The 12,970-nt window shown below is 38.1% G+C and overlaps 2 protein-coding genes and 1 pseudogene across 2 annotated transcripts; all 3 read right to left on the bottom strand.

Moving 5' to 3' along the window:
- Positions 1–105: 105 nt before the first annotated feature.
- On the bottom strand, positions 106–1,730 carry LOC131987850 (interferon-inducible GTPase 5-like). The gene is made up of 2 exons (XM_059352734.1): positions 1,175–1,730; positions 106–929 (listed from the first exon to the last, which is right to left on the bottom strand). Exons 1-2 carry the CDS (start codon positions 1,728–1,730, stop codon positions 301–303), a joined length of 1,185 nt encoding a protein of 394 aa, XP_059208717.1. The 3' UTR covers positions 106–300.
- Positions 1,731–3,832: 2,102 nt separating this feature from the next.
- On the bottom strand, positions 3,833–5,381 carry LOC131988711 (interferon-inducible GTPase 5-like; annotated as a pseudogene).
- Positions 5,382–11,935: 6,554 nt separating this feature from the next.
- On the bottom strand, positions 11,936–12,970 carry LOC131988447 (interferon-inducible GTPase 5-like). The gene is made up of 2 exons (XM_059353558.1): positions 12,958–12,970; positions 11,936–12,828 (listed from the first exon to the last, which is right to left on the bottom strand). The coding sequence occupies exons 1-2, from the start codon at positions 12,968–12,970 to the stop codon at positions 12,191–12,193; spliced, it is 651 nt and encodes a 216-aa protein (XP_059209541.1). The 3' UTR covers positions 11,936–12,190.

Genomic DNA, 12,970 nt, shown 5'->3' with positions numbered 1-12,970 from the left:
ATTTCTGGCACTTCTGTTTCTCATTATAAAGATATAATGACAGCATATGTCCACTAGATGGTAGTGAAGAGAAAGGGATGTGAAGTGGAGAACTCATAAATTTCAAAATCACATTTATTTGATCACTCAAAATCCCAGATTGAAATACAGTGTTTAGAAAGCTAACATCACATTTTGGAAAAGTGAAATCCATAACTACATGCAATACTTTTACTACGGTAATATTACAGTGTAGTCAGAAATCATCCAGAAGCTCATTTGCATGCTGCCCTTTTTTAAAGTGCCACATTTCAATTCACCTCATAACATCAAACCCAGAGCCTTTTCAAACACCTTCTGTGCGTCCTCAGCAAGCATGTTGAGGGAAGTATTGAGAAATTTGTAGGTGAAGGCAAAAGAGAGGGCCAATTCTGGGATTCCAAATAATGGAATATATCTCAACCCTTCCTCTGCTATCATTATTGCAATATTATTCGGAGAAGAGCACAGTTCCCTGATGATCAGATCTGTGCTTATTTCATTTAAGCTTAGTGGTGATGTCATCACTGCTCTGAGATCATCCAAAGGCACATCTGCACTACGAGCAAGATTCTGCAGTGACACACTATCAAGACCAAAAGTAACTTGATACTTTGAAATGTTATCAACCAGCATGGTCAAATCAGCAGCACAAGAGAGCCCAGGGATGGGTACAGACGCAATGAGTGAAGATAAAGTGGCCGTGTACTTTATAGTTGCTTGTAAAGCCTCTTTCTTCTTGCTGATGACCTCCAGGCTGATGTTGGGAATGGCCAACAGCAAAATAGTCTTCTTGTGTGTACGAAGTTCTCTCTCTAGGGTCTGCTGTAGAAGAGGGAAGTCATAGAGGTGGAGATCAAAGCTGGACACCAGGAAGACTTGTGGAGACTCAACACCTTGTTTTACAAGACCTGAGTGACAAAGAGAACAGAGGAGTTTATATCAGATGATGAAATCAAAATAAAATGAGAAAACAACTCTTAAGCTTTCTTATGTCAAGATACATTTCCCAACAATCCTCTCCTGCCCTTCATCTCAACCTGTGCTGCGCATGTGTAAACTTCTGGCTCTTGGCCCTTTAAAATGAAGCAGTATCTTTTATATGTGCCTTAATGTTTCAGGCATTTATGATTTCTCCCTGTAACCTTAAACTTACCTTGAATGCAGTTGTCCCTGATCTTTTGAAGAGTTCTTTCTCTGTTGAACTCCCTCTGACTTCTTTTTTCATTACGTAAGTTATCGTCAATCTTCGAGCGAACAAAGTAGAACTTTTTCTTCATCTTCTGAATCTCCAGAGCGAGCTTCACATCATTTTCTGTGAAGCGATCAGATGAGACGATGATGAAGAAGTCAAACCTTTCAAATCCAACATGCTGCAGATATTTGTCTGCTGGAAAGTTGGTGGTGCCAATACCAGGAAGATCCCACAGTATGACGCTGGGAATTTTAGGATTTGGGTATGGTGTAACCTCCATGGTGGTTTCTACACAGCCAGTGGGAGCAGCTCCATCATCTCTGTTGTCTACGCCTCTAAAGGCATTAACAAAGGTGGATTTACCAGAACCAGAGTCTCCTGTGATGCCGATATTTAGTTGAATACTATCCTGCCTATCAAAATACTCCTGGATCTTTGCAACTGCTGAGGCAGATCCTTCAGACGCCAGAGCTTCTCTAATTTCTTTGATTTGTTCATCATCAAATGGGTCATCCATAGCTCACCTTGAGAAAGAAAACAATTTCACTATTTTGATTCAGGGGTACTGCAGGATGAGCTTACACAAATAGTAATAAAAATAGCAAAAGAAGCAAGGTTCAGAAACAGCATTTAAATACATGTTTTCAAAAACAAACAAACTTGTGTGTCTGCACTGTAAGGTAAGGTGTGATCTGCAGTTTGCAAAATATATTTAATTGGCAGCAAAACACTAAAATGTGCAAAACTGAAGTCAGTAACATTTTCAAGCTTGTTACATTATACTGTGCTACATGTAAAATAATGGAAAGTGTGTTGCACATCCATAAAACACTGACTGAATAAAGCAGATACTCACTGAAGGCGTCTTCCTTCCTGATCAGACCGCAGCAGAGACCTTTTAATTCCTGATTTACAAATTTGGATTCAAATGTCCACAGATGATTTGTAGATTCTTCAACTCTTTTATGGACACTGATGCTTTAACATCCCGCTGTGACAGACAGGGAGCCTAAGCCGTGGATTGTTCTCTTTATTTCCTCATACCAATGCTTCACCGGTACATATAATGGAGTTGACCTTTAGCAAAGGGAGGCGTGTTTCAATTTACAATCCATGTTTTCACTCCTCACTATCTGTGCTTGGCATTATCTGTAGATCAGAGAAATTAGCCTGTCAGCACTGGTCAGCATTAAAAACTGTTTATTGTCAGTCAAATGATAACATAAAATCATAAGGTGTGATGATATTTCAATTGTTAAATGGTGATGTAGTTTCTATTTGTAGAAGCTTGTTTTAGTTTGTTTACTAAATACAGACTCAGCAGGCTGTGTAAGATTTTGTTAATATATACTGGATTCAGTCTGGTCTCCTGAAATACAATGAGCAAAGTGACTTTGATGACAATATGAATTCCCACTACTGCAGGCAAGTGAGAGGAAACTGTTTGCTGAGGATATGTGGACACTAATTCACCATCTAGTCTTAGTGGTAATTATCTGATCAAGAGATGTTCTCTGGCACTATATTTAGCTCACTGTTCTCTCTCTGTTTCCTGGTCAACAAACTTGTTTGTATTGTTTTATTCTTTTACTGCCAACTGAAGAGCAAACAGCTCCTGCATGACCTGCATACCTGTACACTTTGGACTGCTGCACCCATCACATATTTATAGGTGCACCTCTTATGTACCACTGACGAAAACAGGCCACACCAATGCACACCTACTAACTTATTCTTTAAGCCCTTAGCATTCCTGCAAATTAACCTTAAAATGCTTTAAAAAAACATATGAAAGACATAGGCCTACCAAAGTAAATTGAAAGCTGTTCTTTGATAGTTTGGAGAAAATATGTGGTTATGGTCACATTTGAAAGGTATTCCCAAGGAGTCAGAATAATTGTAACTGTTTTTGAGTGATGAAATTTGAAAGTTTGAAACACACTGAAAAATATGTTGGTTTTTTTTTTTATTGTACGCCTTTATATCTTTGGCATGCAGATCATTACAGCTTGGACTTGTGGACTAAAAAACACAAAATGTATAAAATATTACCTTCTCCCAGTTCAAATTAGATGAATATATCTCAAAAATGACTATTTTACACAGGTTTTATAATTATCATAATAAAAATGATTAGATTATGTAATTATTGAGACTCCAGTAGCATCCTTGGCAGCCATGGCGACATTCATTCCCATAAATGATGAACCCTTCAACCAGTCATCATTCTGGGCTCTAACGAAAGGTGACATTTTGTTTATTTATTTACTAATGCTGTTAATTTAGGACAGCAGTATGTATATACACATTACATTACTTTTGATTTCTGGCACTCCTGTCTCTCATTATAAAGATATATTGACAGCATATGTCCACTAGATGGTAGTGAAGAGAAAAGGATGTGAAATGGAGAACTCACAAATTTCAAAATCACTTTTATTTGATCACTCAAAAGCCCAGATTGAAATACAGTGTTATGAAAGCTAACATCACATTTTGGTAAAGTGAAATCCATGACTACATGCAGTACTTTTATTACGGTAATATTACAGTGTAGTCAGAAATCATCCAGAAGCTCATTTGCATGCTGCCCAGAATTTTTTTTAAAGTGCCACATTTCAATTCACCTCATGACATCAAACCCAGAGCCTTTTCAAACACCTTCTGTGCGTCCTCAGCAAGCATGTTGATGGAAGTATTGAGAACTTTGTAGGTGAAGGCAAAAGAGAGGGCCAATTCTGCTGGGATTCCAAATAATGGAATATATCTCAACCCTTCCTCTGCTATCATTATTGCAATATCAGTCAGAGAAGAGCACAGTTCCCTCAAAATCAGATCTGTGCTTATTTCATTTAAGCTTAGTGGTGATGTCATCACTTCTCTGAGATCATCCAAAGGCACATTTGCACTACGAGCAAGATTCTGCAGTGACACACTATCAAGACCAAAAGTAACTTGGTACTTTGAAATGTTATCAACCAGCATGGTCAAATCAGCAGCACAAGAGAGCCCAGGGATGGGTACAGACGCAATGAGTGAAGATAAAGTGGCCGTGTACTTTATAGTTGCTTGTAAAGCCTCTTTCTTCTTGCTGATGACCTCCAGGCTGATGTTGGGAATGGCAAACAGCAGAACATCCCTCTTGTGTGCAGGAAGTTCTCCCCCTAGGGTCTGCTGTAGAAGAGGAAAGTCATACAGGAGGAGATCAAAGCTGGACACCAGGAAGACTTGTGGAGACTCAACACCTTGTTTTACAAGACCTGAGTGACAAAGAGAACAGAGGAGTTTGTATCAGATGATGAAATCAAAATAAAATGAGAAAACAACTCTTTAGCTTTCTTATGTCAAAATACATTCCCCAACAACCCTCTCCTGCCCTTCATCTCAACCTGTGCTGCCCATGTGTAAACTTCTGGCTCTTGGCCCTTTAAAATGAAGCAGTATCTTTTATATGTGCCTTAATGTTTCAGGCATTGGTGATTTCTCCCTGTAACCTTAAACTTACCTTGAATGTAGTTGTCCCTGATCTTTTGAAGAGTTCTTTCTCTGTTGAACTCCCTCTGACTTCTTTTTTCATTACGTAAGTTATCGTCAATCTTCGAGCAAACAAAGTAGAACTTTTTCCCCATCTTCTGAATCTCCAGAGCGAGCTTCACATCATTTTCTCTGAAGCGATCAGATGAGACGATGATGAAGAAGTCAAACCTTTCAAATCCAACATGCTGCAGATATTTGTCTGCTGGAAAGTTGGTGGTGCCAATACCAGGAAGATCCCACAGTATGACATTGGGATAGTTAGGATGGGGTATGGTTTAACCTCCACGGTGGTTTCTACAAAGCCAGTGGGAGCAGCTCCATCATCTCTGTTGTCTACGCCTCTAAAGGCATTAACAAAGGTGGATTTACCAGAACCAGACTCTCCTGTGATGCCAATATTTAGTTGAATACTATCCTGCCTATCAAAATACTCCTGGATCTTTGCAACTGCTGAGGCAGATCCTTCAGACGCCAGAGCTTCTCTAATTTCTTTGATTTGTTCATCTTCACATGGGTCATCCATAGCTCACCTTGAGAAAGAAAACAATTTCACTATTTTGATTCAGGGGTACTGCAGGATGAGCTTACACAAATAGTAATAAAAATAGCAAAAGAAGCAAGGTTCAGAAACAGCATTTAAATACATATTTTCAAAAACAAACAAACTTGTGTGTCTGCACTGTAAGGTAAGTTGTGGTCCGCAGTTTGCAAAATATATTTAATTGGCAGCAAAACACTAAAATGTGCAAAACTGAAGTCAGTAACATTTTTCAAGCTTGTTACATTATACTGTGCTACATGTAAAATAATGGAAAGTGTGTTACACATCCATAAAACACTGACTGAATAAAGCAGATACTCACTGAAGGCGTCTTCCTTCCTGATCAGACCGCAGCAGAGACCTTTTAATTCCTGATTTACAAATTTGGGTTCAAATGTCCACAGATGATTTGTAGATTCTTCAACTTTTTTATGGACACTGATGCTTTAACATCCCGCTGTGACAGACAGGGAGCCTAAGCCGTGGATTGTTCTCTTTATTTCCTCATACCAGTGCCGGTACATGTAATGGAGCTGACCTTTAACAAAGGGAGGCGTGTTTCAATTTACAGTCCATGTTTTCACTCCTCACTGTCTGTGCTCGGCATTATCTGTAGATCAGAGAAATTAGCCTGTCAGCACTGGTCAGCATTAAAAACTATTGTCAGTCAAATGATAACATAAAATCATATGTTAATAAAAAAGGTGTGATGATATTTCAATTGTTAAATGGTGATGTAGTTTCTATTTGTAGAAGCTTGTTTTAGTTTGTTTACTAAATACAGACTCAGCAGGCTGTGTAAGATTTTGTTAATATATTCTGGATTCAGTCTGGTCTCCTGAAACAGAATGAACAAAGTACAACTGACTTGCAAATACGTACAAACATGAGGAAAAGTGAAGATTTTTCTTTCTTATCACAAGAGAATAATGTGCCTAACTTACCAACACATTCCCTGTGTGACTTTGATGACAATATGAAGTCCCACTACTGCAGGCAAGTGAGAGGAAAGTGTTTGCTGATGATATGGGGACACTAATTCACCATCTAGTCTTAGTGGTAATTATCTGATCAAGAGATGTTCTCTGACTTACAGTCTCCTGGCACTATATTTAGCTCACTGTTCTCTTTCTGTTTCCTGGTTAACAAACTTGTTTGTATTGTTTGATGTTTATTTTACTGCCAACTGAAGAGCAAACCACTTCTGCATGGCCTGCATACCTGTACAGTTTGTACTGCTGCACCCATCACATATTTATAGGTGCACCTCTTATGTACCACTGACGAAAACAGGCCACACCAATGCACACCTACTAACTTATTCTTTAACCCCTTAGCAATTCTGCAAATTAACCTTAAATGCTTTAAAAACATATGAAAGACATAGGCCTACCAAAGTAAATTGAAAGCTGTTCTTTGATAGTTTGGAGAAAATATGTGGTTATGGTCACATTTGAAAGGTAACACTGGAGTTTATTCCCAAGGAGTCAGACTAATTGTAAATGTTATTGAGTAATGAAATTTGAAAGTTTGAAACACACTGAAAAATATGTTGTTGTTTTTTTATTGTACGGCTTTATATCTTTGGCATACAGATCATTACAGCTTGGACTTATGAACTAAAAAACACAAAATGTATAAAATATTACCTTCTCCCAGTTCAAATTAGATGAATTTATCTCAAAGAATGACTATTTTACACAGGTTTTATAATTATCATAATAAAAATGATTATGATTATGTATTTATTGAGACTCCAATAGCATCCTTGGTAGCCATTCATTTCCATAAATGATGAACCCTTCAACCTACAGTCATCATTCTGGGCTCTAACGAAAGGTGACATTTTGAGGAATCTTATCACATATCCAAATTAACTGACAGCATTACTGACAAAGAGAAAAAAACCCAACACATTTTTGTGCACGTTTTGCACTTTGAAACTAAACTTAGCTCATAAATGCTCGAAAAGTTCAACTTCCTTGTTAGCGATTTAAATCCCACCCCTTAAAGTCGTATATCGTTGTATTGGCTGTACGAAACGCCAGTCATCTGACCAAAGGTAGGCGGGTGCTTTTCCTCAAACTGGGCCCTTATTGGCTATTGTAGGTTATGGATTGGACATAGAAGTTCCTATTAGGTCAAATGAGGTGTCAATCAGAAGGTCAAAGTTCGGCAGCCATTTTAAGTCACTGTGCCAGTAATATTTACATGCAATTTTGAGATTTGGATTTTTTTTTTGAAAAGGCGAAACAACAGTCTGTGGGTAATTATGAAAATATAAATGTATTTTGGACCAAAAAGTGACCGTTTTTGATCGAATATTATTGATTACTGGATTACTATAAGTTAAGTTGCGTCATTCCTGTAATTAGTATTGTTGAAATGTGGTTTTAATCAATAGAATCACAAGAATTTTGCCTTTTCAATGATTTCAACGTTTTACATAACGTTAGTTAACTAGCATAACTGTGTAATAAAACATCCATTAGCGTTCCTATGTGCCGCCCGCTTACATGTTTTAAGATGCTGAATGATAATTTGTCATCATGTACTTATGAACCCTGTAAATGTACACATATCAAAAATAAATATCTATCCAGAGAGATGAGATCAGGGAAAACACTGAGAGCGGCTGAAAAGAGCACACATTTACTTTCAGTGTCTCATATTATAGTTGCTATAAACATTGGTCTTGTAATGGAAGCACTAGCGAACCACCTACGAAATGGCTTTTCAATATCATACGAGGTCAGTTTAGCCATAGACTGTATATAAACAATGGACGTAGTCACCGTGACGTCACCCATTAGTTTGTGGACTGCCCGTTGGAAGCCTCAAGTTCAGCGTTACACTCGGCACCATCTTGCGTCGCCATCTTGTTTCCGATACGCGGAGCAGACCATATTTGGACTGTGGAGGAGTGCGAGGGATCTGATGACACTGACTACACGCCTCTCTACCGGCAACCCGACTGAGAGAAGCCGCTGCTAATTCATGTTAGCATTAACTGGAGCATTAACTGGGATGTTAATGTTTTGGCTAGCAAAAAACAAAAACAAAATGTATGTTACTTACCTCAGAAAACTGAGCAGCGACTCCTTGGAGTGTCTGTTAGTCCAACCAAATGCTGAACAAGACATTTTTACTGAACAAAACGTTCAAATAAACTGTCATTAAGTGAAAATACAGTGAAAGGGTCAAAGTTATGAGACCAAATCGGTGAACGTCCTCTTTTCTATCTATATAACGTTATATATAACTTTATTGACTCGTTGTCGTGGATACGCATTGCTCTGCTTCTCTCCTGATGACGGCTCACCTTGTCAGTGACCTGTCAATCAAAGCTAGCCACGCCCAAAATCATACGATTCTCTATCTTCTATTTTCTTCTAAATGGGGCCATTATTAGAACTATTGACATCAGATTGTCTTGAAGATGATTTTTTACTAGCGATTGAGACCATAGTGTTGTCCTGAAAAAAGTTTCTGAGGTAATAAATCAAGTGAGAAGTTTTCAAATTTTGCACTGAAATGAACGGGCAGATTTTTTCTGCAGCCAAATTTAGCACCCCCTGCTGGAATTTTCGGTGGATTGCAGGCTTAAGGCACTTCCTGGTTGGCCTCCATGCTCAGACACGGAGATTGCCGCCTGAGTTTAGCCCAATCCCAGTTATTATAATAATATATAATATAATGATGACGTAATGACAGCATATATCCACTAGATGGCAGAGAACAAACAGAGAACTGTGTTTCATTTAATCAAAATGACTAATTTCAGCTAATTTCAATCAACATTTTATTTGATGACTCAAAAGCCTTATTTCAGATAAATGATATAAGTAACATATGGAAAAACATATTGTGGAATTATGAGAAACGCTATCAGCATCAGTACTAAAATGTATATGGTGATACAATAGTGATAAGACTATAAAGACATGCAGGTAAATGGTTGTCTGTCTGTCTTTATGTGTCCGAACTGATCCGCCTTAATCATGTAAATCAATGTTTGAACCCAGAGACTCTGTAACTGCACATTTCTTAACGTTAATTAACGTTGTAATAAAATGATGTTAAAAAGAGAACTTGGACGTCTCCTGCTCATCATTCCCCATCAAACGATCTGCGCAGAGAATTGGTAAGAGGATTTACTATTGGAGTCAGATCATTTAATTTTAAGGTTTCCTCAATCCATTTCTCAACAGGTTAATGAATGAATTAATAATTACTATGTGTGTTAATCCTGTATTTCCTTCTTTCTCACTGTGACCACTTAACAGCAGTGAACACTCATCACAATCATCTACAGGAGACAAGACATGATACATACCAATACTATACTAGTGTACAATTAAGTATGCTAGAAAAGGTTTTAGTATGTCCTGTAGAGGACACAGGTATGCCACAAGTGTGCATTTGGATATATGAAAATAATTTAATTAATTTGTTCCAGCATTTTCTTAATTTCAGCCCTCGAAATGGAGGTTCTCTTTGTTCCCCCCAAACAAAGAGAACCAACCCCCATCATAAACCACACCACCACTTCCCCAACTCCAGGTGTGGATCTGCATAGGTGTAAAAGCCTCATTGGCTGGTGATACACAGAACCTGTTTCTCGGGGAAACACCCCCAGTTTAAGTCTCCTCCAGACCCTCCAACCCCTGCTCTTCTCTCCAGCTGGACTGCCGGGAGGCAGGCTGTCTCTCCTCTCCTGCAGCCTCCAAAGGAACAGACCCTGCTCCAAAGGAGCAGAACAGAAACCAAGCCATTGGGCCTGTGCTGAGATTCATGTTGCTGATAATTACTAATGAATTACAATTAGAAGTTACTTCTGTCAAAGGCTGATTTACTTTCTTTCCAATAACTGCAATATAAAAGCACTTCGTTACTCAGGAAAGTGTTGCCTTACCTTTCTCTTTATTTTTGTTGATGTTTGAGTTCTCTTATGCGGACACATTATTTTAGTGTTGAAGTGTGGGACTGTAAAATTATATCTACATTTGCTCCATTATTACTATGATGAAAGTAAGTATTGGAACAACAAATCACATTTTTTTTTAAACTTTTCATAGAGATATTTATCATAACCTTAACATGCCTTCAAACCAAGCACCAGTACACTGTTTTGGCAGTTTAAAATATATAAAAAAAAAGTTTATGAGACACTTAACGCTAATTTCTTATTTAAAAGTGTGATTTATCCTTTGTAACATAAACAGAAATTTAAATAATTTGAACCACATTCACATTTTCTTCAATAATGGTGGATAATATAAAAGTATTTTTAGCAACACAAGGAAATAATCTAAACAGTTATCCTAAAATCTAAACAGTTATCCTAAAATAGTTTAAGAATATAGTTTTACCTCTTCTCTGACCATTTAGCAACTGAATAAATCATTAATGGTGGATAAACTTATATAATTAACAATGCTGCAACATAAACACACTCAGGTTTTTTCAGCTTGACTAATAGAAACTAAATACAGTCATAGTTTAACAAAAGTGACCTTAAGCCACCTCTGGCCATTTAGCAGAAGAAATACACTGAGGAAATCGAACATTGAAGAAGTGCTTTCAGCTTCATAAAGAAAACTACAGAAAGATACCTTGAGATGTGTCTCAGTAAGGCAGCAGGTTTGGATCTGCATAGCTTGACACATTTACACAATCATTAATGTGTTAACACATCCTCCAAGTCAAACGTCAAAGTTTTGTTCTTGCATAACAGACTAACTTCCTCTGTTGTGGTTTTATTCAACAACACATGGTGTGAATAAGAGAGAGAGAGAGAGAGAGAGAGGGCACGTGAGGTCACGACTCCAGCGTGGCGACTGTAAACACATTCTGTTAGGGGGCAGAGATGGGATTTGTGGGGACACACACGAAAAGGGGACGCTCGTACCTAATGGGTGTTTTCAGATCTCGCTTGTATGTCATCTGCTTTGGTGTGTAAAAGAGAAAAATAGGGGGAATTTTTTCTGACACCACCACGTTTCTGTCAAATCATGCACTTGATTTGATGTGTGATGTGTTGACTTAGATATAGAATATCTATAGAATATTCCTTGCTATATGGAACACATCTTTTACACATGACAATTTGTACTGCCTGAGTAAAGATGCACCCAGTTTTAGAGGTTGGATAATTTTGAGTATTTTTGAGGTATGGTGGTTTCTACACAGCCAGTAAGAGTGGCTCCATCATCCCTGTTGTCTATGGCGAGAGAGTGGAAGATCATTAAGTTCAGTGGAACAGACAGTTCTGCAGAGTCATATAACTGACGCCATGATATTATTAAATTACGAACTAGTCATGGCACACTGCCAAATGTGTCTTTTGAAAATGTACGTACAACTGAATATTTATTAAATATCTATTGGGATTCTTTCCTTCTTGTTTTTTTCATTTTAATTTCTGCTTCTCCTCACTAAAGACCACCTCCTGGTTCACTACTCTTTAGGGACCTTGCCTGAGCACTTTGTCTACTGTTTTTCTCGCTCATGAGGCTCTCATTATAACAATGTAATGACATTATATGTCAACTAGATGGTAGTGAAGGGACAGGGATGAGACATGAAGAACTCACTGAGGACAATAAGATTACAAGCAATGACAAAATCACAAACTTCAGCTCATTTCATTGAAGTTTTTATTTGTTCACCCAAAAGCCTTTATTTAATTCAGACAAAACGCATTATTTAGACACTCATCACATTTCCTGATTTGCTCAAAGTGTTTGGTGAAATGTATAACTAGATTATAAAACTTTGATGTGAATGCAGTAACGTTAACTACTGTAATATTACAATGTAGTCAGAAATCATCCAGAAGCTCATTTACATGCTATCCAAGAAATTTAAAGTGACACATTGTCATTTAACATATGACATCACACTGCTGTGTTCAAACCCAGAGCCTTTGTGAACACCTTCTGTGCGTCCTCATTAAGCATGTCAAGGGAAGTACTGAGAACTTTGTAGGTGAAGGCAAAAGAGAGGGTCATTGCTGCTGGGATTCCAATGAATGGAATAAATCTGAACCCTTCCTCTGCTGCCAATAATGCAGCATCAGTCAGAGAAAAACACAATACCTTCACAATCAGATCTGTGCTTATTTTATTTAAACTCAGTGGTGATGTAATCACTGCTCTGAGATCATCCAAAGGCACTTTTGTATGATGAGCAAGTTTCTTCAGTGACTCAGTTTCAAGACCAAAAGTAACTTGGTACTTTGTGATGTTAACAACCAGCATGGCAGAATCAACAGCACAAGAGAGCCCAGGGACTGGTACAGCTGCTGCAAGTGCAGATGCAGCGGCGTAGTACTTTATTTTAGCTTTTAAAGCCTTTTTCTTCTTGCTGATGACCTCCAGGCTGATGTTGGGTATGGTCAACAGCAGAGCATCCCTCTTATGTGCAGGAAGTTCTCTCTCTAGGGTCTGCTCTAACAGAGGGAAGTCATAGAGGTGGAGATCAAAGCTGGACACCAGGAAGACTTGTGGAGACTCAACACCTTGTTTTACAAGACCTGAGTGACAAAGAGAACAGAGGAGTTTATATCAGATGATGAAATCAAAATAAAATGAGAAAACAACTCTTTAGCTTTCTTATGTCAAGATACATTTCCCTGCAACCCTCTCCTGCCCTTCATCTCAACCTGTGCTGCCCAT

The sequence above is a fragment of the Centropristis striata genome, chromosome 16 (genome assembly GCF_030273125.1).
Source record: "Centropristis striata isolate RG_2023a ecotype Rhode Island chromosome 16, C.striata_1.0, whole genome shotgun sequence".
Taxonomy (NCBI): Eukaryota; Metazoa; Chordata; class Actinopteri; order Perciformes; family Serranidae; genus Centropristis; species Centropristis striata.
The sequence above is the reverse complement of the archived record's forward strand: the minus strand, read 5'-3'. Positions and strand labels throughout refer to the sequence as shown.